This window comes from Erinaceus europaeus, unplaced genomic scaffold, assembly GCF_950295315.1.
Source record: "Erinaceus europaeus unplaced genomic scaffold, mEriEur2.1 scaffold_449, whole genome shotgun sequence".
In the NCBI taxonomy this organism is placed as follows: Eukaryota; Metazoa; Chordata; class Mammalia; order Eulipotyphla; family Erinaceidae; genus Erinaceus; species Erinaceus europaeus.
Window position 1 is genome coordinate 69955 of NW_026647832.1, and position 22333 is coordinate 92287.

A 22333-nucleotide genomic window follows, 5' to 3' on the forward strand; every position below is an offset into this window, starting at 1 on the left:
AGCAGACCCTGCGTCACCAGAACTGCTCCAGGTAAGGGCGGGCAGTGTATCCCACCTTATAGTGTCCTGGTCATTGACCCACGAAGGGCCTTCTCTCTCTGTGGGCTAAGTGACCATAGGCCACGGCAGTTCCCAGCCTCTGACCCGGAAGTACTAATAAGGACCCATAGACACTGGGTCTCATTCTGTGTGACGGCCCACTGGAAATCCCCTGGCCCTGGTCACCTGGAACAAGTGACCAGACCTCTCTGGGTGGTAGTGGGCTGGCTGGAACCGGGTGCTCTTAGTGGGCCCTCAGGTTAGGGGTCTCTGTGCTGGAACACAGGCCCAGAGCCTGGGGGAACTTTCTCTGCGGCTGAGCACGGACACTCAGGCAGCTCTCGCTGCCCTGTCCTCCTCTGTCCTCCCCCTGGGGTGTCCTCACTGCGTGCAGTCAGCCTCCCCTGCGGCCAGTGACCACTGGCGTCTTCTCCCCAAGCCCCAGTGCCCCAGAAGAGGTCAAGGAGAGCCTGGGCATCACTGGGCAGGGCTTGGGGGGTCTCCTGGTCTCAAGGGTGGATGTGGGGCAGTGTTGCTGGAGGGTCAGTGCAGGTGTCTGCAGTGCTCAGCTCTCTTGCTAACAGCTGCCCGGGCCTTGGGCTTGGAGTGTGCTGAGCCAGTCCTGGCACGGTCCAGGTCAGGACGCAGCTGCCACATTTCCATAACGCACTCCTGGTCACCTGAAACCCTGATGTTAACAATCAGATCTCGTCCTCCCAAGATCCCGGGCAGCACGTCAGCATTCACCTTCTCAGTCTGCGGTCTGGCTTTCGTCCTGTAAACAGCACTCAGGCCGTAATCTAGCTTGAGCCCTGGCAGGGTCTCGGACGCCTGCGAGTTGGTGTGGGATTCATTCCCGTCAAGTGAAGTCACTGCCTCCAGTCACGCAGCGGGCGGAGGAGACGGAGCAGGTCGACCCCCAATGCCGTCCTCTCCCTGGCTCTGTGTGTCCCCCGGGGGAGTTGTTTATTTTTAATATTTTTATCTTTATTTATTGGATAGAGACAGTCAGAAATCGATTGGGAAGGGGGAGATAGAAAGGGAGAGAGACAGAGAGACACCTGATGCACCACTCGCAAATCTTTCCCCCTTCAGGTGGGGATGGAAGTCTCAAACCCGGGTCCTTGCACATGGTAACATGTGCGCTCAATCAGGTGTGCCAATGCCTGGCCCCTGCCCCTGCCCCTGCCCCTGCCTCTGCCTCTGCTTCTGTCTCCTCTAAAACAAAGATTAGACCTGGAGTGGTGATATCATGTCCACGGAGCACCAGTGGTTATAATCTTGGCTTTAATAAAGAGGGAGGGATTTAGGGCAGACATGCTCTTACCTTGGGGACCACTCGGGTGACCCTGGAAGCTTCTAGTTCACACGGGCCCTGCTTCCCTTACAATCGATGTGCTTATAAATCAGCTCTCGTCCTGGAAGATTAGCTCATAAAAGATGCATGGGGTGTCCAGCAGAGAAGCAATTATAGAAGCCAGAACTCCCACCTTCTGTACCCCCAAAAGATTCCCGGCCTACACTCCCCGAGGGGGAGGAATGTTAGGGGAAGACAACCAGAAGGCTCGGAACCCCAAGCCCATCAGGACCTGGAATATTTTTCCCCAGGAAGCTCTGTTTTTGTTCTTTTTTGATCATCACCGAGAGAGAAATGAATCAGGAAAACACAAGGAGGAAGCCAGACACTGTTTCTCTGATCTGAGAGAAGAGGGAAAAGGAAGCTTACTTGGAAGTAGTAACAGGTGTAGGGGTGACTTAGACGGGAGGTAAAGGCAGGACCGTAGAGAAAAAGGGCCGATAGACAGAATAGTCAGCTCAAATCTGTGACCTTGGGGGAACTGCAGTTTCCAGTGGAGGGAATGAGATCACAGAACTCTGGGGGCGGGAACAGTGTGTGATTAATTAATACCCCTGTTAGCTTATACGTTTGTAAGTCAGTATTAAATTGCTGTTAGCTTATACATTTGTAGGTTAACATTAAATCTTATTTATTAAAAAATAAATAAGATCTATTAAAAAAAGATTTATGGGGGAGCTCACAGCTGACCGTGGTCTCTAAAGAGTTTCTATGCCAAGGCAGAGTCAGGATTCCTTAATTTAGTTGAAAAGATTATGGCGGAGAAAGCAGGCAGTGGGACCAGAGCACAGCTCAGCTCTGGCTATTGGCGGTGTTGGGGATTGAACCTGGGACTGCAGGCAAGCAAGTCCTGTGCACTGCCATTGTGCTGTCTCCGTGGCCTGGTCAGGATCCCTGTGACGGTGGGTTCTGTTCTAGCATCTGTGTGTCCCCGCCATGTTCTCCGTCGTCAAGCGGCCAGTGCTAAACTGTGGGCACTGTGCCATCCCCGCGGGAAGACGTGGCACCTTGCCCCTTGCATATCGCAGACCAGGTCTGGCCTCTTCCCTGGGTTCTGCTTCTCACGACCCACAGGGAATCTTGCAGTCCTTCTGGAAGGTTCTGGCCGGGAAGCAAGGCCTTAGCGCCAGCCTGGTGGCAGGGGGTGGGGACGGAGGTCAGGCTCATCGTCTTCCAGTTCCTTCCGAGTGCCACTGCCGCGGCTGCCTGCCCAGAGCACGGCCTTTGCTGAGGAAGCCTGTGGACAGGAGCTCTGTCCTTGTCTTCTTGTTTGAGGGTGTGCCTGGAGTGTGAGTCTCCAGCCCCCCCGGGCGGGTGGGGGGGACCTCTGGGCTTGGGTGTCCATTCCTGGCACGGGCTGGTGCTTTGACCCCCCACCTGTTAGCAGGCAGGGTCCAAGGCTTCTGCACTTTGTAGAGGCCAGAGGCCCAGAGGTCAGGTGGACACATCTGCCCTGCAGAACCAGGGAGATTTTGGGGGTCCTGGGTGGCCTGGAGGTGAAATGTGGCCCCTGTCACACAGACCATTTGACAGGTCCTGGTGTCCTCACCTTGCCAGGGGACCCATCCTCCTCCTTCCCTCCTCCTTTTACTTAAAAATATTTTTACTGGGGCCAGGCAGTGTGGCACACCTGGTTGAATGCACACATGTTACAGTGCACAAGGACCCAGGTTCAAGCCCCCGGTCCCTACCTGCAGGGGGAAAGCTTCACGAGTGGTGAAGCAGGGCTGCAGGTGTCTCTCTGTCTCTCTCTCCCTCTCTGTCTCCCCCTCCCCTCTCAATTTCTGGCTGTCATATCTATCCAATAAATAAATAAAGATTTAAAAATTAAAAAAAAAATTTACTTACTGTTGGGTAGAGACAGAGAGAAATTGAGAAGGGAGATGAGATAGAGGGGGAGATGGAGACACCTGCAGCCCTGCTTCACCACTTGTGAAGCTTCCCCCCAGCTGGTGGGGACGGGGGGCTCGAACCTTGGTACTTACACACTGTGATGTGTGCGTTAACCAGGTGCGCCGCTGCCTGCCCCTTCCTCCCCCTCGTCCTCCTCCTTGTCCTCCTCCCCGGCTCTCCTGTTTCTTTGTAGCTCTGTCAGCTGTGGCCGCCACCCACTGGGATTATTACAATAATGACTTTTAAATGGAAGCTTCGTTTAATAGTCGGATACATTAAAACCAGAATAGAGCACTAAAGAAGAAATTCACAAAAGCAAAATATAAAATGGGAGGGAAACAGGACAGTTGTTTCTTACAAGGCTCTGGTTCTCAGTCTGAGTCGACTGTTGTTGCCTTTGGAGGAATTGTCCTGTGTCCCCATGTCCCTGTGTCCCACATCCCCTCAGAAGAGCAGGTAGGGCAGACAAGGGCTGTCCCCTAGACAGACAGGAGTGTCATCGGCTGGTGGTCCTGGCTCTGTGTCTTGCAGCTGACGAGGCCTGCCAAGCTCTCAGAAGGGCCGTTACTTGGCTTCACGCATCCTCGGGAGAAAGAGGCAGAGAGATGTCATGTGTGTATTAGGCGTGTGTGTGTGTGTGTGTCTTGAGTGTGAGTTTGTGTGTGTGAGTCTGAGTGTGTGTCTGTGTCTAAATGTGTTGGAGTGTGTCTGTGTGTGGATTTGTGTGTCTTAGTGTGTGAGTCTGATGGTTCATCTCCCTTTACTTTTACATACTTTTATTTATTTTTCTTTTATCTTTATTTTTACATTATTTTTCTAATTACCTTTATTTATTTATTGAATAGAGACAGGCAGATATCAAGAGGGAAGGGGGTGGCAGAGAGGGAGAGAGACAGACACACACAGCCCTGCTTTACCACTCACAAAGCTTTCCCGCTGCAGGTGGGGACTGGGGTCTCGAACCTGGGTCCTTGTGCACTGTAACCTGTGCACTCAACCAGGTGCGCCACCACCCAGCCCCCTTTACTTACTTTGATTAAAATTATTTCAGGTTTTTGTTTTTTTTAGTTAATTTTTTACGAGCAGTTTATTTTATTGTCTTGTATCATCTCTGGCTTGGGTGGCGCTAGGGAGGAATTTGGGGTCCCACGCCTGTAAGTCTATGCTGCAACCACTCAACTGTCTCCCTGGGCCATCTTCCTTTGGGAAGCAGGGGTCTGCTTAACAAAGGCACAGCTACCCTGATCCACATGATAGGCGCTAGGCGCGCGCGACACACACACACACACACACACACACACACACACACACACACACTATATGTACGTGTATAATTATATAGAGATACCTATAGACCACTTTCTTCACTTTTTTTTTTTTAAATTTTCTTATTCCCTTTTGTTGCCCTTGTTTTTTTATTGTTGTAGTAGTTGTTGTTATTGATGTTGTTGTTGTTGGATAGGCCAGAGAGAAATGGAGAGAGGAGGGGAAGACAGAGAGGGGGAGAGAAAGACAGACACCTGCAGACCTGCTTCACCGCCTGTGAAGCGACTCCCCTGCAGGTGGGGAGCCGGGGGCTCGAACCGGGATCCTTCTGCGGATCCTTGCCCTTTGTCCCACATGCGCTTAACCCGCTGCGCTACCACCCGACTCCTCATTCCCTTCACTTTTTAAGTGACTTCACGGTAATTTATAAGACTACAGCATCACAAGGGGGTCACCCCGCAGCATTCCCACCCAGCAAGTTCTGTACCCTCCCCAGTGGTAACCACCGTGGCTGTCCCAAAGTCATAGTCGTGTGCATGCTGTCTACGTATTTCCTTTGTCAAGTGCGTGCGCCCCTGTCCTCGCTGTTCCACTTCCCGAGCGGAACCCGAGCGCATTGTCCTCCAGGCGCCTCCTGACTTCTCTCGGCATCATCCCTGGCAGCCCACCCATCTAGTCCCAAAGGACACCGCCCGCTGGGCTTTTTAAATACAGTGAAGGCTGCGGGGAGGAGGGGAGAGGCCACAGCCTCTTCGTGGAGCTCCCCTGAGGCTGTGCACGGTGCTCCCGGGTGGTGCTGGGCATGAACCGGGGCTGAGAGGGAGGCCTCCGGCCGGCCCGAGCCTCTCCTGACAGCCGTGACGCTGGCTCTGTCAGCTTCCTGTCCGGCTCTGGAGCAGACTGTGCGGAGACCGAGGCCGTCGGCTCTCATCCTGCTCTGCCAGGAGCTGCTGTGTGCTGACACCCTGCAGTCGCGCTCTCGGGGCCTCCTAGCTCTGTCTCTTGCCTGCATGCCACCACCATCTCCTCCTCCTCCTTCTACTTCTTCTCCATCTCTTTCTCCGTCTCCGTCTCCCCCTCTTCCTCCTCCTTCTCCTCCTCCATCTCCTTCTCCTCCTCTTCCTCCTCCTCCTCCTGGTGGCCACCTTCCCCCCTTTTATTGGACAGGACAGAGAGAAATTGAGAGAGGAGGGGGAAACAGAGAGAGAGAGATACAGAGAGACACCTGCAGCCCTGCTTCACCGCTTGTGAAGCTTTTCCCCGCAGGGGAGCCGGGGCTCGGACCCAGGTCCTCCTGCAGGCACTTGCCCTTTGTAGTAGGTGCACTTAACTGGGTGTCACCACCCCATCCTCCCCTACTTTCTCCTCCTCCTTGCATTTCTTTTTCTCCCCGTCTCTTTTTCTTCTCTTCCTCTTTCTCCTTTGTTCATTTCTTATTTAGTGGCTAGAGAAAGAACTTGAGAGGGAAGGGGGAGACAGAGAGCGAGAGAGACACCTGCAGACCTGCCTCTCCACTCATGAAGCTTCCCCCCACCCCACAGGTGGGGACCAGAGGCTTGAACCGGGGTCCTGGTGCACTGGAGCGTGTGTGCTCAGTTTGGTGCATCATCACGCCACCCCGTTGCCGCACGGTTTGTGGTGATGATGGTGGGGGCTGCTTTGTCCTGCCTTCCCACCACGTGGTCGTGCAGCGTCTGTGAGTCCGCTGGGTGCGTGGAGAGAGGCCCTGTGCACCCCAGGGTCCCCCGAGAACGGCTCTGCTGAAAGGGTGTCCCCCACCCTCCCCCCCACAGGTGATGTTCGCAATGACATCTACGTCACGCTGGTTCAAGGCGACTTTGACAAAGGGAGCAAGACGACGGCCAAGAACGTGGAGGTGACCGTGTCTGTGTTTGACGAGGAGGGGAAGCGGCTGGAGGTACCTGCTCTTTCGTTGAAATGTCGTTAGTAGTTTGCCGCCAGAGCCTGAGATGACAGTGCATCTCTCCACACCACTGAGACCCCACCCTCCCACCTCCCAGAGATCTCCACCAGCGTTCTCTTTCTTAAAAAATATTTTTAAAATATTTATTTATTTCTTCCCTTTTGTTGTTCTTGTTGTTTATTGTTGTTGTTTATTGTTGTTGTTATTGTTGCTGTTATTGTTGGATAGGACAGAGAGAAATGGAGAGAGGAGGGGAAGACAGAGAGGGGGAGAGAAAGACAGACACCTGCAGACCTGCCTCACCGCCTGTGAAGCGACTCCCCTATAGGTGGGGAGCCGGGGGCTCGAACCGGGATCCTTCTGCGGATCCTTGCCCTTTGTCCCACATGTGCTTAACCCACTGTGCTATACCGCCTGACTCCCATAAAAAAATATTTTTATTGTATTTGTATTTTGGATGGAGACAGCCAGAAATGGCGAGGGAAGGGGGAGCTAGAGAGGGAGAGAGACAGAGAGACACCTGCAGCCCTGCTTCACCACTCGCAAAGCTTCCCCCCCACACACACACACACAGGTAAGTATTGAGGGCTCGAACCCGGGTTCTTGCACATAGTAACGTGTGTCCTCAACCAGGTGCGCCATCACCCGGCCCCTCTCAGGTCTTCCAAACAGTTTGCACCTTTTTATTTGGACTTTTCCTGTTTTTTGCCTACTCTTATTATTTTGTTTTAATTATTTATTGCTTTTTATTGAGGTGATGCTGGTTTAAGGGGCTGTGTACGGGGGGTGGTGGTGGCACCTTTGATGACATAAACTCAAGCCAAAAGTTGGGGTCCCTGTCTGGTACCGTTCTGAGCTGACCCTGGAGGGCTGGGTCCCCTTGGGGCCTTGCTGCCCAGAGTCCCAAGGCTGAGCCGGGTGGTGGGTGGCACCTTCTCCCTTGCCGGCGGCCCCTGTCCTGTGTCCCTGTCAGGCCATCACGACCCAGGGCAGTGCACGGCCTCTGTCCTGTGTCCCTGTCAGGCCATCACGACCCAGGGCAGTGCACCTGGCCCCACGTAGCTCTACCCGGAGCTGAGGGTTCGGCCTTTCTGTCTGTGACTGGAGTGCTGTCATTCCTTTTTGGGCTGTACCCCTCCCTCGTTTACTCTGACGCACTGTGACCGCTGTGAGGACCGGGAGAGGGCAGGGCGGGCTGCAGATGAAGCCTTGGAGCTCTGACCCTACAAGGTTCCAGAAGGTTCTGTTATCCCACTGTTGGGAACTGTTCCATTATTTTATTTTATTTTGTCTATTTTATTTTACTTTATTTTATTTTATTTTATTTATGTTTTCCCTCCGGGGTTATCTCTGGGGCTCAGTGCCACCCTACGAATCCACTGCTCCTTGAGACCATTTTTTTTTCATTCTATTGGACAAAACAGAGAGAAATTGAGAGAGAAGGGGGAGATGGAGAGGGAGAGAGAATGACAGACACCTGCAGACTTTGTTTTGCTGCTTGTGAGGCTCCCCCCCCACTCCCGTAGGTGGGGAGCCGGGGCTCGAACCTGGATCCTGGTGCAGGTAGCAGGTGTGCTTAACCGGTTCAACACCCCCCGGCCCCTGAGCGCACTCTGTCCGCTGTGCCTCTCTCCGTGTGTGTGTGTGTGTGTGTGTGTGTGTGTGTGTTTTATGTGTGTGTGTGTGAGTGTGTGTGTGAGTGTGTGTGTGAGTGTGTGTGTGTGTGTGAGTGTGTGTGTGTGTGTGAGTGTGTGTCTTTGTGTGAGTGTGTGTCTTTGTGTGAGTGTGTGTCTTTGTGTGAGTGTGTGTGTGTCTTTGTGTGAGTGTGTGTCTTTGTGTGAGTGTATGAGTGTGTGTGAGTGTGTGAGTGAGTGTGTGAGTGTGTGTGAGTGTGTGTCTGTGTGTGTGTGTGTCTTTGTGTGAGTGTGTGTGAGTGTGTGTCTTTGTGTGAGTGTGTGTGTGAGTGTGTGTGTGTCTGTGTGTGTGTGAGTGTGTCTTTGTGTGAGTGTGTGTGTGTGTCCGTGCTGGCGTTCCTGGGGCTGCCCCGTCCAGCAGGGTGGGGGTGGGCGGGTGAGGGGTGTGAGGCCCTGGGGGTGTGACGGGAGTCTGCCCGCTTCTCCTGCAGCACGTCGTGTTCCCGGGCGCCGGCGATGAGGCCATCTCCGAGTACAAGTCCGTCATCTACTACCAGGTCAAGCAGCCGCGCTGGTTTGAGACTCTGAAGGTATCGTGTCCTCGCTCACCTTCCTGGGCCGGGGGCTGGGGGAGGAAGCGCTCCTCGGCCTCCTCGGTCTCCTCGGGCGGGCACAGGGCTCTCTCCACGGAGCTGCTCGGTTGCTAGGGAGCCAGCCTGCTGAGCTAGGAGGGCACCCCTCATCTCCCTGCGGGAGGAAAGCAGGACTTGCCATGGCGACGCTCTCGGAATCCTGCAGGACAGCGGTCGGTCCCCTGCCCGCGTCTGATGCGGGGCAGGCTGTGTCGAGAGCAAATGGCCAATTAAGGAGATGCCAGGGAGGCGGTCGCTGGGGAGACGCCCCTGCCCCCCAGCCCAGCTCGCTGGGATCCCTGGGTGGTCTTTATCACTCGGCCGCCCTGGTGCCCTCCAGCCTCTGCCGGCGGCCAGGGGTGTTTGCAGCTGGGGGTCACTCTGGACGGCCGCCTGTCAGCCCAGTCAGGGACGGGCCCTGCCGCTAGGCGGTCCACTCCCAGCCTCCTCCTGTGCCCACGGTGGCAAGCACAGAGCTCCTCGTCTCCAGGGCCGGTTCCTGGAGCGCGGGACCCCCTCGGCTTGGGGCTGGGCTCGAGAAGCTTCACAGGGATGAGCCAAAGCCTGTAGCGGAAAAATTCAGCCCTAGGGGCCGGGCAGGGGCCACCCAGTTGGCTGCCTGGGTTCCCGTGCCCCCAGTCCTCCCCTGCAGGGGGGAGGAAGCTTCTCGAGGTGAAGCAGGTCTGCAGGTGTCTTTCTCTTTCCTTCCTGCCTTCCTCCCTCTTCCTCTCGTTTTCTATTAGTATTTCCTTTTGTATTTTAATGAGAAAATTACAGAGAGAGAGGAAAGGAGGGAGGGAGGGAGGTTACCTGGGGGAGAGGGAGAAAGAGAAACAGACTGACCAGAGCCCTGCTCAGCTCTGCCAGGTGGTGGTGCTGGGGACTGAACCTGGGACCTTGGAGCCTCAGGCATGAATGTCTTTTTGCAGAGCCATTGTGCTGTTTCCTCAGCTCCTCTCCCTCCATCTCCTGCTGCCCCCTCAGTTTCTCTCTGTCCTATCAAATATGAGAGAGAGAGAGAGAGAAATGAAAAAGAAGTAACAGCTGCCAGGCGCAGTGGATTCATGGTGCTGGCACCGAGCCTTGGGGATAACCCTGGAAGCAAAATAAATAAATAAATAAATAAATAAATAAATCAGTTGTCTCCTGCAATGAGCTCGGAACCCTTTGCAGAATGATCTTGGTGACACTTCCACAAGGCGATTGATTCCCTGTGGGAAAGCCACGCCAGGGGCATTGTGGGGCATGGCCATGGCCGCAGCAGGGCTGTGCAGTGGGGTGCAGGGCTCCTTCTTGAATCTTCACACGTCCCCGTCCTGTGCCGAAAGGTGGCCATTCCCATCGAGGACGTGAACCGCAGCCACCTCCGCTTCACCTTCCGCCACCGCTCCTCGCAGGACTGTGAGTATCTGGCCTTGTGTCCCCGGGAAAAGGGCTGAGGAAGCTGGGCGCCGTGCCTGCCGGGGGGCTTCCAGGACACGGTGGTTCCCCCACAGTGAGCTTCTGCCTCTTCAGTCCATTTTCCTCTTGTGTCCCTGGAAAACGATGCCAAGCAATAGATCAGCTCGGGGACCAGAACCGTGTCTTAGGAGGGCCCCCTGCTCTGCAGTCTGCTTCCTCTCTCTCTCTTGAAAATATCTTATTTATTTATGAGGAAGATAGGAGGAGAGAGAGAGAGAGAACCAGACATCACTCTGGTACATGTGCTGCCGGGGATTGAACTCAGGACCTCGTGCTAGAGAGTCCGGAGCTTTATCCACTGCGCCAGCTCCCCAGGCCCTTGCAGTCTGTTTCTCTGGCTGCTTTGAGGCCCCTCCCTGAGGTGCTGGCGGGAATTGCTGGGATTCTGGAGCATTTCTGAGCCTTCCTGGAGGCCTTCCTGCCGGCCCGCTCCCCCACTCTCTCCTGCCCTTGCCCGCTCCACTCGCCCCTCTGGTTTCCGGCAGGGAGTTTGCGTTCCCTCCTCACCTCCTGGGCTTTGCTCTCGGTTCCGGAAGATGCCAGGGGATTCCCCACACTCTCTGGTCTCTCTGCAGCGAAGGACAAGTCGGAGAAGATCTTCGCTCTGGCGTTCGTGAAGCTGATGCGTTACGACGGGACCACCCTGCGCGACGGGGAGCACGACCTCATCGTCTACAAGGTCTCAGGGGCGCCCTGCCGGGGCTGCTGGGTGACGTTTCGGGCCTTTTAGCCACGGCTGAGGTGGGGACAGGAGGTGGCGTCTCCCTCGGGGCTGTGCTCAGTGTGCTCTGGGCCCGGGGTGGGCAGAGGGCCCCACGCCAGTCAGCTGCCTGCCTCCCCGTGCGTCGTGCCAGGCCGGGCTGAGACTCTGGGGAGGTGCCCAGGACTGCGAGCGGCTCCACAAGGAGCTGTCGGTGTTTCTCTCTGAAACAGAAAGAATGAACCAGGAGGAGGGGACTCACTCGTGCTACAAAAGTGCAAAACAGACAGACAGACGGACCATGCTCTTTATATAGGGAGGAATCTGCAGACAGACAGACAGACAGATGGACCATGCTCTTTATATAGGGAGGAATCTGCAGACAGACAGACAGATGGACCATGCTCTTTATATAAGGAGGAATCTGCAGACAGACAGACAGACCATGCTCTTTATATAGGGAGGAATCTGCAGACAGACAGACAGATGGACCATGCTCTTTATATAGGGAGGAATCTGCAGACAGACAGACAGACAGACAGATGGATCATGCTCTTTATATAGGGAGGAATCTGCAGACAGACAGACAGACAGATGGACCATGCTCTTTATATAGGGAGGAATCTGCAGACAGACAGACAGACGGACCATGCTCTTTATATAGGGAGGAATCTGCAGACAGACAGACAGACGGACCATGCTCTTTATATAGGGAGGAATCTGCAGACAGACAGACAGACGGACCATGCTCTTTATATAGGGAGGAATCTGCAGACAGACAGACAGATGGACCATGCTCTTTATATAGGGAGGAATCTGCAGACAGACAGACAGATGGACCATGCTCTTTATATAGGGAGGAATCTGCAGACAGACAGACAGACAGACGGACCATGCTCTTTATATAGGGAGGAATCTGCAGACAGACAGATGGACCATGCTCTTTATATAGGGAGGAATCTGCAGACAGACAGACAGACAGACAGACGGACCATGCTCTTTATATAGGGAGGAATCTGTAGGGAAGAGGCAGGCAGATAAGCAGTGAAGCAAACTGGAAAGAGCAAATATCATGACATTAAAAGCATTCAGGGAAGGACTCGGCATCAGAAAGGACAGAATTCAGTCCACGTGATGACGCACTGGGTGAGAATATGCCTGTTACCAGGTGCCAGGCCCCAGGTTCGAGCCTCTGCTCCCCACCGGCAGGAGGAAAGCTTCACAAGAGGTGAAGCAGGGCTGCAGGCATCTCTCACTCTGCCCACCTCCTTTCTCAATTTATCTCTGTCCTATCAAATAAAGAATACATAAAGATACTAGTGGGGGTCAGGTGGCGGTGGTGCCCCTGGTTAAGTGCACACATCACAGTGCACAAGGACCTGGGTTCAAGCTCCTGGTCCCTTCCTACAGGGGGGAGCTTCACAAGTGATGAAGCAGGGCTGCAGGCATCTTTCTCTCTCCCTCTCTCTCTCTTTTTCTCACTTTATCTCTGTCCTATCAAATAAAGAATACATAAAAATACTAGTGGGAGGAGTCAGGCGGTAGCGCAGCGGGTTAAGCGCAAGTGGCACAAAGCACAAGGACCAACATAAGGATCCTGGTTCGAGCCCCCGGCTCCCCACCTGCAGGGGAGTCACTTCACAGGCGGTGAACCAGGTCTCCAGTGTCTGTCTTTCTCTCCCCCTCTCTGTCTTCCCCTCCTCTCTCCATTTCTCTCTGTCCTATCCAACAACAACAACAACAATAACTACAACAATAAAACAAGGGCAACAAAAGGGAAAAATAAGAAAAGAAAGAAAGAAAGAAAGAAAGAAAGAAAGAAAGAAAAGAAAGAAAGAAATGATAGTGGGGCCAGGTGGTGGCACACCTGGTTAAGTAAAACATTACAGCACACGAGGACCTGGGTTCAAGTCCCTGGCCCTTCCCCCTGCAGTGAAGCAGGTCTGCGGGTATCTCTCTGTCTCTCTCCTTCTCTGCCTTCTCCTCCTCTCTTCATTTCTCTCTGTCTCTGTCCAATAATAACTAAATATTTACAAGAGGGACACATAAAATAAGGGCTGGCGTTCAGGACATGGAAAAGGCAGGGAGTCCTCACTTTCAGCCACCGCTCAGGGGGCCTCACTGACGCTCCTGCGGGCTTGAACCCACAGGCGGAAGCCAAGAAGCTGGAGGACGCGGCCACGTACCTGAGCCTGCCGTCCACCAAGGCCGAGCTGGAGGAGAAGGGCCACTCGGCCACGGGCAAGGGCCTGCACAGCCTGGGCAGCTGCCCCATCAGCAAGGACTCCTTCCAGATCTCCACGCTCGTCTGCTCCACGAAGCTCACCCAGAACGGTGCGTGAGGTGCTGTGCGGCAGGGCCCCTGCCTCCCCGCAAAGCTCTGCCCTGCCTGCTGCTCCCTGATGTGGGGAGCGGTTTGGCTGGCCACGCGGGCTTCCTGGGTCGCCTTCCCTGGGGCCACGGCTCTGGCCTGGGTGGCGGCTCCCCCTCACCAACGCTCACGGTGCTCTTGCCTTTGGATTGCTTATTTGCATGATGATTGACTTCAGGATTGATTATTTTTTGGTTTTTATGTATTTGATTTATTGTTGCATAAGGACAGAGAAATGGAGAAGGGAGGGGGGAGAGAGAGAGACAGAGAGACCCCTGCAGCCCTGCTCCACCACTCGTGAAGCTTCCCCCTGCAGGTAGGGAGCGGGGGCTCGAACCCAGGTCCAGTGTGACATAATGCGCCTGGTCCCCACGGATTTATTTTTATTTATTCTAGGAGAGAGTGAGACAGACAAGAGACTAGAGCACCACTTGGCTGTGGCTCACAGCTGAGCTGGGCTGGAACCTGGCAGCCTTGGCCCCTTACGTGCAGGCCCTGTGCTCTGACGCGCTGAGCTATCTCCCAGGTCTCAAATTTGACTTTTTAGGCAGTGGCTGTGGGTTGGGCCCCTGGCCTTCCACATGCTGCTGCTGCAGGACTGCCTCCCCATTTAAGTTGTATTCTGTGACCTTAGTGAGAGAGGGAGAGAGAAAGAGAGGGAGAGGGGGAGAGAGAGGGAAAAGGAGAAAGAGGAGAGAGAGGGAGAGAGGGAAAGGGAGAAAGAGGGAGAGGGGGAGAGAGGGGAAGGAGGAGGAAAGACGTTGAGAGAGATAGGGAGACAGAGAGGGAGAGAGACAGAGAGACACCTGTAGCCCAGCTTCACCAGTCATGAAGCTTCCCCTCAAAGGTGGGGAGCTGGGGCTCGAGCCTGGATCCTTGCTCAGGTCCATGTGCAGGCCCCCTTGCATTGCTGTTCTAATGTCCCCAGCGTGTCAGGTGCTGGGCATCAAACCTGGGTCTTCATGGCAGGGGGCACAAAGCTGCCTGCCCAGCCCCTGTGCTGCACATCTGTGCGGGAGATGACTCTTGTTCTAGTGACAGACATTTTCCACAGAGACACGCCACTGAGCGCTGCCTCCTGCTGCTGCTGGGGATCGAACTCTGGTCTCCGGGTGCTGGGGGCGTAACCTGCGCTGTCCCACTGCTCACTGCACCACCTTCAGCAGTGTTTCTGCATGGCGTTGCTCTCTGGTGCGGTGGTGGGCGGGCCCCTTGGGTGGGAGCAAAGCTCTGCTACTGGTAGGCCCCGGTGTTGACCATGCATCCTAGGATTTTGGGGAAGCAAGAGGTGGGACGTGGCCTCTATGGGCCGGGGTCTGAATTTTATTTCAGGTTCATTTTTTTAAAAAATTTTTTATTTAAGAAAGGATTAATGAACAAAAACATAAGGTAGGAGGGGTGCAACTCCACACAATTCCCACCACCCAATCTCCATATCCCACCCCCTCCCCTGATAGTTTTCCCATTCTCTGGCCCTCTGGGAGCATGGACCCAGGGTCGTTGAGGGTTGCAGAAGGTGGAAGGTCTGGCTTCTGTAATTGCTTCCCCGCTGAACATGGACGTTGACTGGTCAGTCCATACTCCCAGTCTGCCTCTCTCTTTCCCTAGTAAGGTGTGTCTCTGGGGAAGCGGAGCTCCAGGACACATTGGTGGGGTCTTCAATCCAGGGAAGCCTAGCCAGCATCCTGGTGGCATCTGGAACCTGGTGATGGAAAAGAGAGTTAACATACGAAGCCAAACAATTTGTTGAGCAATCATGGATCCCAAGCTTGGAATAGTGGAGAGGAAGTGTTAGGGGGTTACTCACTGCAAACTCTAGTGTACTTCTGCTTTCAGGTATATATTTTGCAGTAGTTTATGGATACGTGTGAACATAAGCTCTCTCTCACAGAAACTGGTGTATATCTAGGTTTTGGGACTTTGTTAGAAAGTGAACCACCTGAGATGGAATTAGAGTGCACTATGAAAGGAAAGGTCTCACCCGAGTAATGAAGCTGAAGGGTTGTCATTCCACACGTGAAGTCTCTGGACACAGTCTGAGGTGAAGCATGTTTAGGTGGCACTCGTTGCGTTGGTCAGGTTCATTTTTATGACAGACATAGGTAGGGAGAGACAGGGAGAGGTCCAGGCACTGCAGCCATCTTGATAAATGGGAAACAGGGCAGCCATCTTGGAGTCATGGAGGCACGGAAGCAGTTTGGAGTAATGGAGGCTGGCAGCCATCTTGGAGTCTTGGAGGCAGGGCCTTCATCTTGGCAATATGGAGGCAGAGCAGCCATCTTGCTGACATGGAGGCAGCACAGCCATGTTGTCATGGTAGGCGGGCAGCCATTGGAGTCATGGGGGCAGGCAGCCATCTTGGAGTCATTTAGGCAGGGCAGCCATCTTGGAGTGTTAGAAGCAGGGCAGCCATCTTGGTGTCTTGGATTCAGGGCAGCCATCTTGGATTCATGGAGGCATGGTAGCCATCTTGGTGTTATGGAGACAATGCAGCCATCTTGGAGTCATGGAGTCAGAGCAGCCATCATGGATTCATGGAAGCAGGGCAGCCATCTTGGCATCATGGGAGGCAGGTAGCCAACTTGGAGTCATGGAGGTAGGCAGCTAATTTTGGGTCATTGGAGGCATGGCAGCCATCTTGATGTCAAAGATAGGGCAGCCATCTTGGAGTCATGGTGGCAGAACAGCCATTTTGGCGTCATAGAGGTTGTTCAGCCACTGGTGTCAAGGACAGGGCAGCCATCTTGGCATCATGGAGACAGCAGCCCTCTTGGAGTCTAAGTTGCAGAACAGACATCTTGGAGTCTTAAAGGCAGGGCTGTCATCTTGGCATCATGGAGACTGGACAACCATCTTGGAATAATGGAGGCATGGGAGCCATCTTGATAGCCATGGAGGCTGGGCAGCCGTCTGGTAGTCATGGAAACAGGGCAGCCATCTTGGAGTCTTGGAGCCAGGGCCACCATCTTGGCATTATGGAAGCAGAGCAGTCATCTCGGAGTCATGGAGGCTGTTTAGCCATCTTGACATCATGGAGGCAGGGCAGTCATATTGATGTCATGGAAAGAGGGCAGCCATCTTGGAGTCATGGAGTCAGGGAAGCCATCTTGGCATCATGGAGGCAGAGCAGCCATCTTGGCATCATGGAGGTAGGGCAGGCATCTTGGAATCATGGGAGGTAGGGCTGCCATCTTTGTATCATGGAGTCAAGACAGCCATCTTGGAGTCATTGGAGGGCAGCAGCCTTCTTGGAGTCATTGAGTTAGGGCATACATCTTGCAGTCATGGCGGCATGGCAGCCATTTTTGAGTCATGGAGATATGCAGTAATCTTGGTATCATGGAGGTAGGGCAGCCATCTTGGAGTCATGGACATAGGCAGCCATCTTGGTTTCATGGAGGCAGGCAGCTATGTTGAAGTCATGGAGGTAGGGCAGCCATCTGGGAGTCATGGAGATAGGCAGCCATCTTGGCGTCATGGAGGCCAGAAGCCATCTTTTAGAAGTGGGAGGTCATGCAGCTTCACCATCGCTGGTCCTTGATTGTTGTGGCTCCTGGAAGGTGGCTCCCTGCCTCCCCACACACATTTTTCTCTAGAGATTAGTTTTATGTGTATTTGAAGCGAGCTGTCTGCAGTACTCTAAGTGCTTTGGAAGCGTCATTTCACACCTGGAGCAAGTGCCACTTCACTCACCCCTCCAAGAACCTGTGACCGCAGGGCCCCCGGACCCTCCTCTGTTCTGCTCAGGATCTGGCCCACCCCAAGTGCTGTTTCTGTTTTGGTCACCAGGGCTACTCCTGGGATCACCACCATTTCCAGTGACCATTTATCCCTTTGACAAAGAGAGAGAGAAAGAGAGAAAGAGACAGAGAGACCCCTGCAGCCCGGCCCCTCTGCTCAGGAAGCATCCTCCTTCGGGGACTGGGGCCTCGAACCCGGGTCCTTGCACAGGGTAACGTGTGGTGGTGTGCATGACCTGAAAGCTTGGGCTGGAGGTCACTTTGGTGGCTACAGGCGGGTCTCTCAGGCTCATCCCACCGGCTGGGTGTGCATGGAGGGAAGTGCTGACCCCTTCACCGGGACCCGTGAGGCCTCCTGGGGCTCACCCATCCTCCCGTCCTGCCACAGTGGACCTGCTGGGGCTCCTCAAGTGGCGTTCCAACACCAGCCTGCTGCAGCAGAACCTCAGACAGCTGATGAAGGTGGACGGCGGGGAGGTGGTGAAGGTGAGACCCCCACTGCCTGACCGGGGCATGGGACGGGGACTGGGTGGGGGGCTGGGACCAGGTGGGTGACAGGGACCAAGTGAGGGACTCGGACTGGGTGGGGTCAGGGACCAGGTGGAGGTGGGGACCGGGTGGGGGGAGACTGGGTGGGAGGCTATTTTGTCCCCACTCCTCCCCAGCTCGGCTCAGCTCTGCCTTGTGGTGGTGCTGGGGACTGAACCTGTGACGTCAGACTCTGAGCCATGAAAGTCTGAACTTTGCTGCTGTCTCCCAACCCTCTTGTTCCTTTTAAAATGCTCTTCTTTGCTTGACTGTGCCACCTGGGCCTCGCTCATGTGCTGCACGGTCTCATCGCCTCTGGGCCCCTTTCATGCAGACAGTGCTTTCTGTCTGGCATTATAACTATCTTTTTTTTTGTTTTTTGCCCATTTATTTCTACATTCCTGCCTTCACCCCTTTTTTCTCCTCCTCCTCCTTTCCTTTCTCCTTCTCTTCCTTTTTTTACATTTATATTATCATTATTTATGGGACAGAAACAGCCAGAAATCTAGACCGAAGGGGGTGATAGGGAGAGCAAGACAGAGACACCTACAGTCCTTCCCTTACCACTCGTGAAGCTCCCCCTGTAGGTGGGGACCAGGGGCTTGAACACGGCTCCTTGCTCATTGTAACGTGCACCCCACCAGGTGCGCCACCACCTGGCCCCACCTTCACTCCCTGTCTAGTTCACCCCTGCGTGTCTCACTGCTGCCGAGTGTCTGTCCTTTTTTCTCTTCTCTGCCAGTAAGAGAAGCATCCTCTGGTTTCTGGGGGGGTTTTGCAGAGCCACTCGCCTCTCAGTGATGGAATAAAAACAAGATTCCTGGTGACACACATTTCAGGTCCCGATGGAGTGGGGCGCACAGACCACTGGGTGACTGACTGCCTCTGTCCTTTACCCTCAGGGGGCGTGAGCCAGAATTCTTTATTTTATTTATAAAAAGGAAACACTGACAAAGCCATAGGGTAAGAGGGACACAACTCCACACAATACCCATCACCAGATCTCTGTATCCCCTCCCCTGCACTGATAGCTTTCCTATTCTGTATCCCTCTGGGAGTGTGGCCCCTAGTCCTCTCGTCTCCTGATCCCTGGCCCCTAGTCCTCTCGTCTCCTGGTCCCTGGCCCCTAGTCCCCTTGTCTCCTGATCCCTGGTCCCTAGTCCCCTTGTCTCCTGATCCCTGACCCCTAGTCCCCTTGTCTCCTGGTCCCTGACCCCTAGTCCCCTTGTCTCCTGGTCCCTGACCCCTAGTCCCCTTGTCTCCTGGTCCCTGACCCCTAGTCCCCTTGTCTCCTGATCCCCTGACCCCTAGTCCCCTTGTCTCCTGATCCCTGACCCCTAGTCCCCTTGTCTCCTGGTCCCCTGACCCCTAGTCCCCTTGTCTCCTGGTCCCTGGCCCCTAGTCCCCTTGTCTCCTGATCCCTGACCCCTAGTCCCCTTGTCTCCTGGTCCCCTGACCCCTAGTCCCCTTGTCTCCTGGTCCCTGGCCCCTAGTCCCCTTGTGTCCTGATCCCTGACCCCTAGTCCCCTTGTCTCCTGATCCCCTGATCCCTAGTCCCCTTGTCTCCTGGTCCCTGACCCCTAGTCCCCTTGTCTCCTGGTCCCCTGACCCCTAGTCCCCTTGTCTCCTGGTCCCTGGCCCCTAGTCCCCTTGTCTCCTGATCCCTGACCCCTAGTCCCCTTGTCTCCTGATCCCTGACCCCTAGTCCCCTTGTCTCCTGGTCCCTGACCCCTAGTCCCCTTGTCTCCTGGTCCCTGACCCCTAGTCCCCTTGTCTCCTGGTCCCTGACCCCTAGTCCCCTTGTCTCCTGGTCCCTGGCCCCTAGTCCCCTTGTCTCCTGGTCCCTGACCCCTAGTCCCCTTGTCTCCTGGTCCCTGGCCCCTAGTCCCCTTGTCTCCTGGTCCCTGACCCCTAGTCCCCTTGTCAACTGGTCCCTAACCCCTAGTCCCCTTGTCTCCTGGTCCCTGACCCCTAGTCCCCTTGTCTCCTGGTCCCTGGCCCCTAGTCCCCTTGTCTCCTGGTCCCTGGCCCCTAGTCCCCTTGTCTCCTGGTCCCTGGCCCCTAGTCCCCTTGTCTCCTAGTCCCCTGGCCCCTAGTCCCCTTGTCTCCTGGTCCCTGGCCCCTAGTGCCCTTGTCTCCTGGTCCCTGACCCCTTGTCTCCTGATCCCTGACCCCTAGTCCCCTTGTCTCCTGATCCCTGACCCCTAGTCCCCTTGTCTCCTGATCCCTGACCCCTAGTCCCCTTGTCTCCTGGTCCCTGGCCCCTAGTCCCCTTGTCTCCTGATCCCTGACCCCTAGTCCCCTTGTCTCCTGATCCCTGATCCCTGACCCCTAGTCCCCTTGTCTCCTAGTCCCTGACTCCTAGTCCCCTTGTCTCCTGATCCCTGACCCCTAGTCCCCTTGTCTCCTGATCCCTGACCCCTAGTCCCCTTGTCTCCTGGTCCCTGGGCCCTAGTCCCCTTGTCTCCTGGTCCCTGGGCCCTAGTCCCCTTGTCTCCTGGTCCCTGGCCCCTAGTCCCCTTGTCTCCTGGTCCCTGACCCCTAGTCCCCTTGTCTCCTGATCCCTGACCCCTAGTCCCCTTGTCTCCTGGTCCCTGGCCCCTAGTCCCCTTGTCTCCTGATCCCTGACCCCTAGTCCCCTTGTCTCCTGGTCCCTGGCCCCTAGTCCCCTTGTCTCCTGGTCCCTGGCCCCTAGTCCCCTTGTCTCCTGATCCCTGACCTCTAGTCCCCTTGTCTCCTGGTCCCTGGCCCCTAGTCCCCTTGTCTCCTGATCCCTGACCCCTAGTCCCCTTGTCTCCTGGTCCCTGGCCCCTAGTACCCTTGTCTCCTGGTCCCTGGCCCCTAGTCCCCTTGTCTCCTGATCCCTGACCCCAGGTCCCCTTGTCTCCTGATCCCTGGTCCCTAGTCCCCTTGTCTCCTGATCCCTGGCCCCTAGTCCCCTTGTCTCCTGGTCCCTGGCCCCTAGTCCCCTTGTCTCCTGGTCCCTGGCCCCTAGTCCCCTTGTCTCCTGATCCCTGACCCCTAGTCCCCTTGTCTCCTGATCCCTGACCCCTAGTCCCCTTGTCTCCTGGTCCCTGACCCCTAGTCCCCTTGTCTCCTGATCCCTGACCCCTAGTCCCCTTGTCTCCTGGTCCCTGACCCCTAGTCCCCTTGTCTCCTGGTCCCTGACCCCTAGTCCCCTTGTCTCCTGATCCCTGACCCCTAGTCCCCTTGTCTCCTGGTCTCTGACCCCTAGTCCCCTTGTCTCCTGGTCCCTGACCCCTAGTCCCCTTGTCTCCTGGTCCCTGACCCCTAGTCCCCTTGTCTCCTGGTCCCTGCCCCCTAGTCCCCTTGTCTCCTGATCCCTGACCCCTAGTCCCCTTGTCTCCTGGTCCCTGACCCCTAGTCCCCTTGTCTCCTGGTCCCTGACCCCTAGTCCCCTTGTCTCCTGATCCCTGACCCCTAGTCCCCTTGTCTCCTGATCCCTGACCCCTAGTCCCCTTGTCTCCTGATCCCTGGCTCCTGGCTTCATGGTCCCTTAGCCCCTGGCCCCTGGTCTTCTGGCTGCATCGCCATACTCAAGTAGTCCTTTATCCCTCAACAGCTCTGTATAAGCATGGGTCCCACACTCCGACTGACTGAGTCCTCTCCCCTCTTCTCAGTGACAGGCTCACAAAGGCCTTGTCACAAATCCGGGGAACCCCAAGCTGTTGTCCCCTCTACCGGTGTCCCCACACACAGGTTGACTTTGAGGTGGCATGAACTCACTCGCTTTATGGGCAGCTGCCAGGGGGCGTCTGGGGGAGACGCTGGCTGTGCCGGCCCCAAATCTGCATTTTCCAGGCTTGGAGGGCTCTGGTGGGTGACCTCCTGACCTTCTGTGTCCCCACAGTTCCTCCAGGACACCTTGGACGCCCTCTTCAACATCATGATGGAGAATTCCGAGAGCGAGACGTTTGATACTCTGGTGTTTGATGCGCTGGTGAGAGGCTTTCTGTGTCCCCTGCCTGTTTGGTCGGCGTGGGTGGGCCGGGAGCTGACAGGTGTCCAGGCTCTGACGCCACCGAGGCCAGAGGCAGCCTCTAGGCAGAGAACTGCAACCCCCCCTCCAGCGTGTCTCTGTGAATAGCTCTTCACACGGTCCCTGGAAGGTTCCAGATGGCCGACTAACCCAACTATCCAATGACTTGACAGGTCTTCATCATTGGCCTCATCGCTGATAGGAAGTTCCAACATTTCAACCCGGTTTTGGAAACCTACATTAAGAAACACTTCAGTGCCACGTTAGCCTACACGTAAGTTGTTCTTTCTGTTTCTTTTAAAAGTAATCCTTAAGGTTTTGGCTGTTGTTAAAAGAGTCTTTTTCTGTGCCTCTCTGTAAGACTGCATAGTCCCCAGACAGCATTCTGTATTCACTGGTTTAATTATTTAAACATTTATTTGTTTCAAGGGGGGGAAGGACGGAGGGAGGGAAGGAGGGAGAGAGAGAGAGGGGAGTTATGTAGGCGAGAGGGAGAGAGAGAGAGAGAGAGAGAGGAATTATGTAGGCGAGAGGGTGAGAGAGAGAGGAGTTATGTAGGAGAGAGAGAGAGAGAGGAGTTATGTAGGAGAGAGAGGGAGAGAGAGGAGTTATGTAGGAGAGAGAGAGAGGAGTTATGTAGGAGAGAGAGGGAGAGATAGGAGTTATGTAGGAGAGAGAGAGAGAGGAGTTATGTTGGAGAGAGAGGGAGAGAGAGAGGAGTTATGTAGGAGAGAGAGAGAGGAGTTATGTAGGAGAGAGAGGGAGAGAGAGGAGTTATGTAGGAGAGA

The 22333-nt window shown here is 55.1% G+C and overlaps 1 protein-coding gene across 1 annotated transcript in view; it reads left to right on the forward strand.

Moving 5' to 3' along the window:
- Window positions 1–21819, forward strand: part of LOC132536492 (dedicator of cytokinesis protein 1-like) — a gene marked incomplete at its 3' end in the record, with an annotated part of 62889 nt that extends 41070 nt beyond the window's left edge. Inside the window, exons 14-21 of the mRNA XM_060184428.1 lie at window positions 6349–6473; window positions 8605–8703; window positions 10074–10146; window positions 10782–10885; window positions 13057–13240; window positions 17406–17503; window positions 21417–21506; window positions 21719–21819. Of these exons, the coding sequence (XP_060040411.1) occupies window positions 6349–6473; window positions 8605–8703; window positions 10074–10146; window positions 10782–10885; window positions 13057–13240; window positions 17406–17503; window positions 21417–21506; window positions 21719–21819 (874 nt within the window). The remainder of the gene's footprint in view (window positions 1–6348; window positions 6474–8604; window positions 8704–10073; window positions 10147–10781; window positions 10886–13056; window positions 13241–17405; window positions 17504–21416; window positions 21507–21718) is intronic.
- Between the last annotated feature and the right edge of the window lie 514 nt (window positions 21820–22333).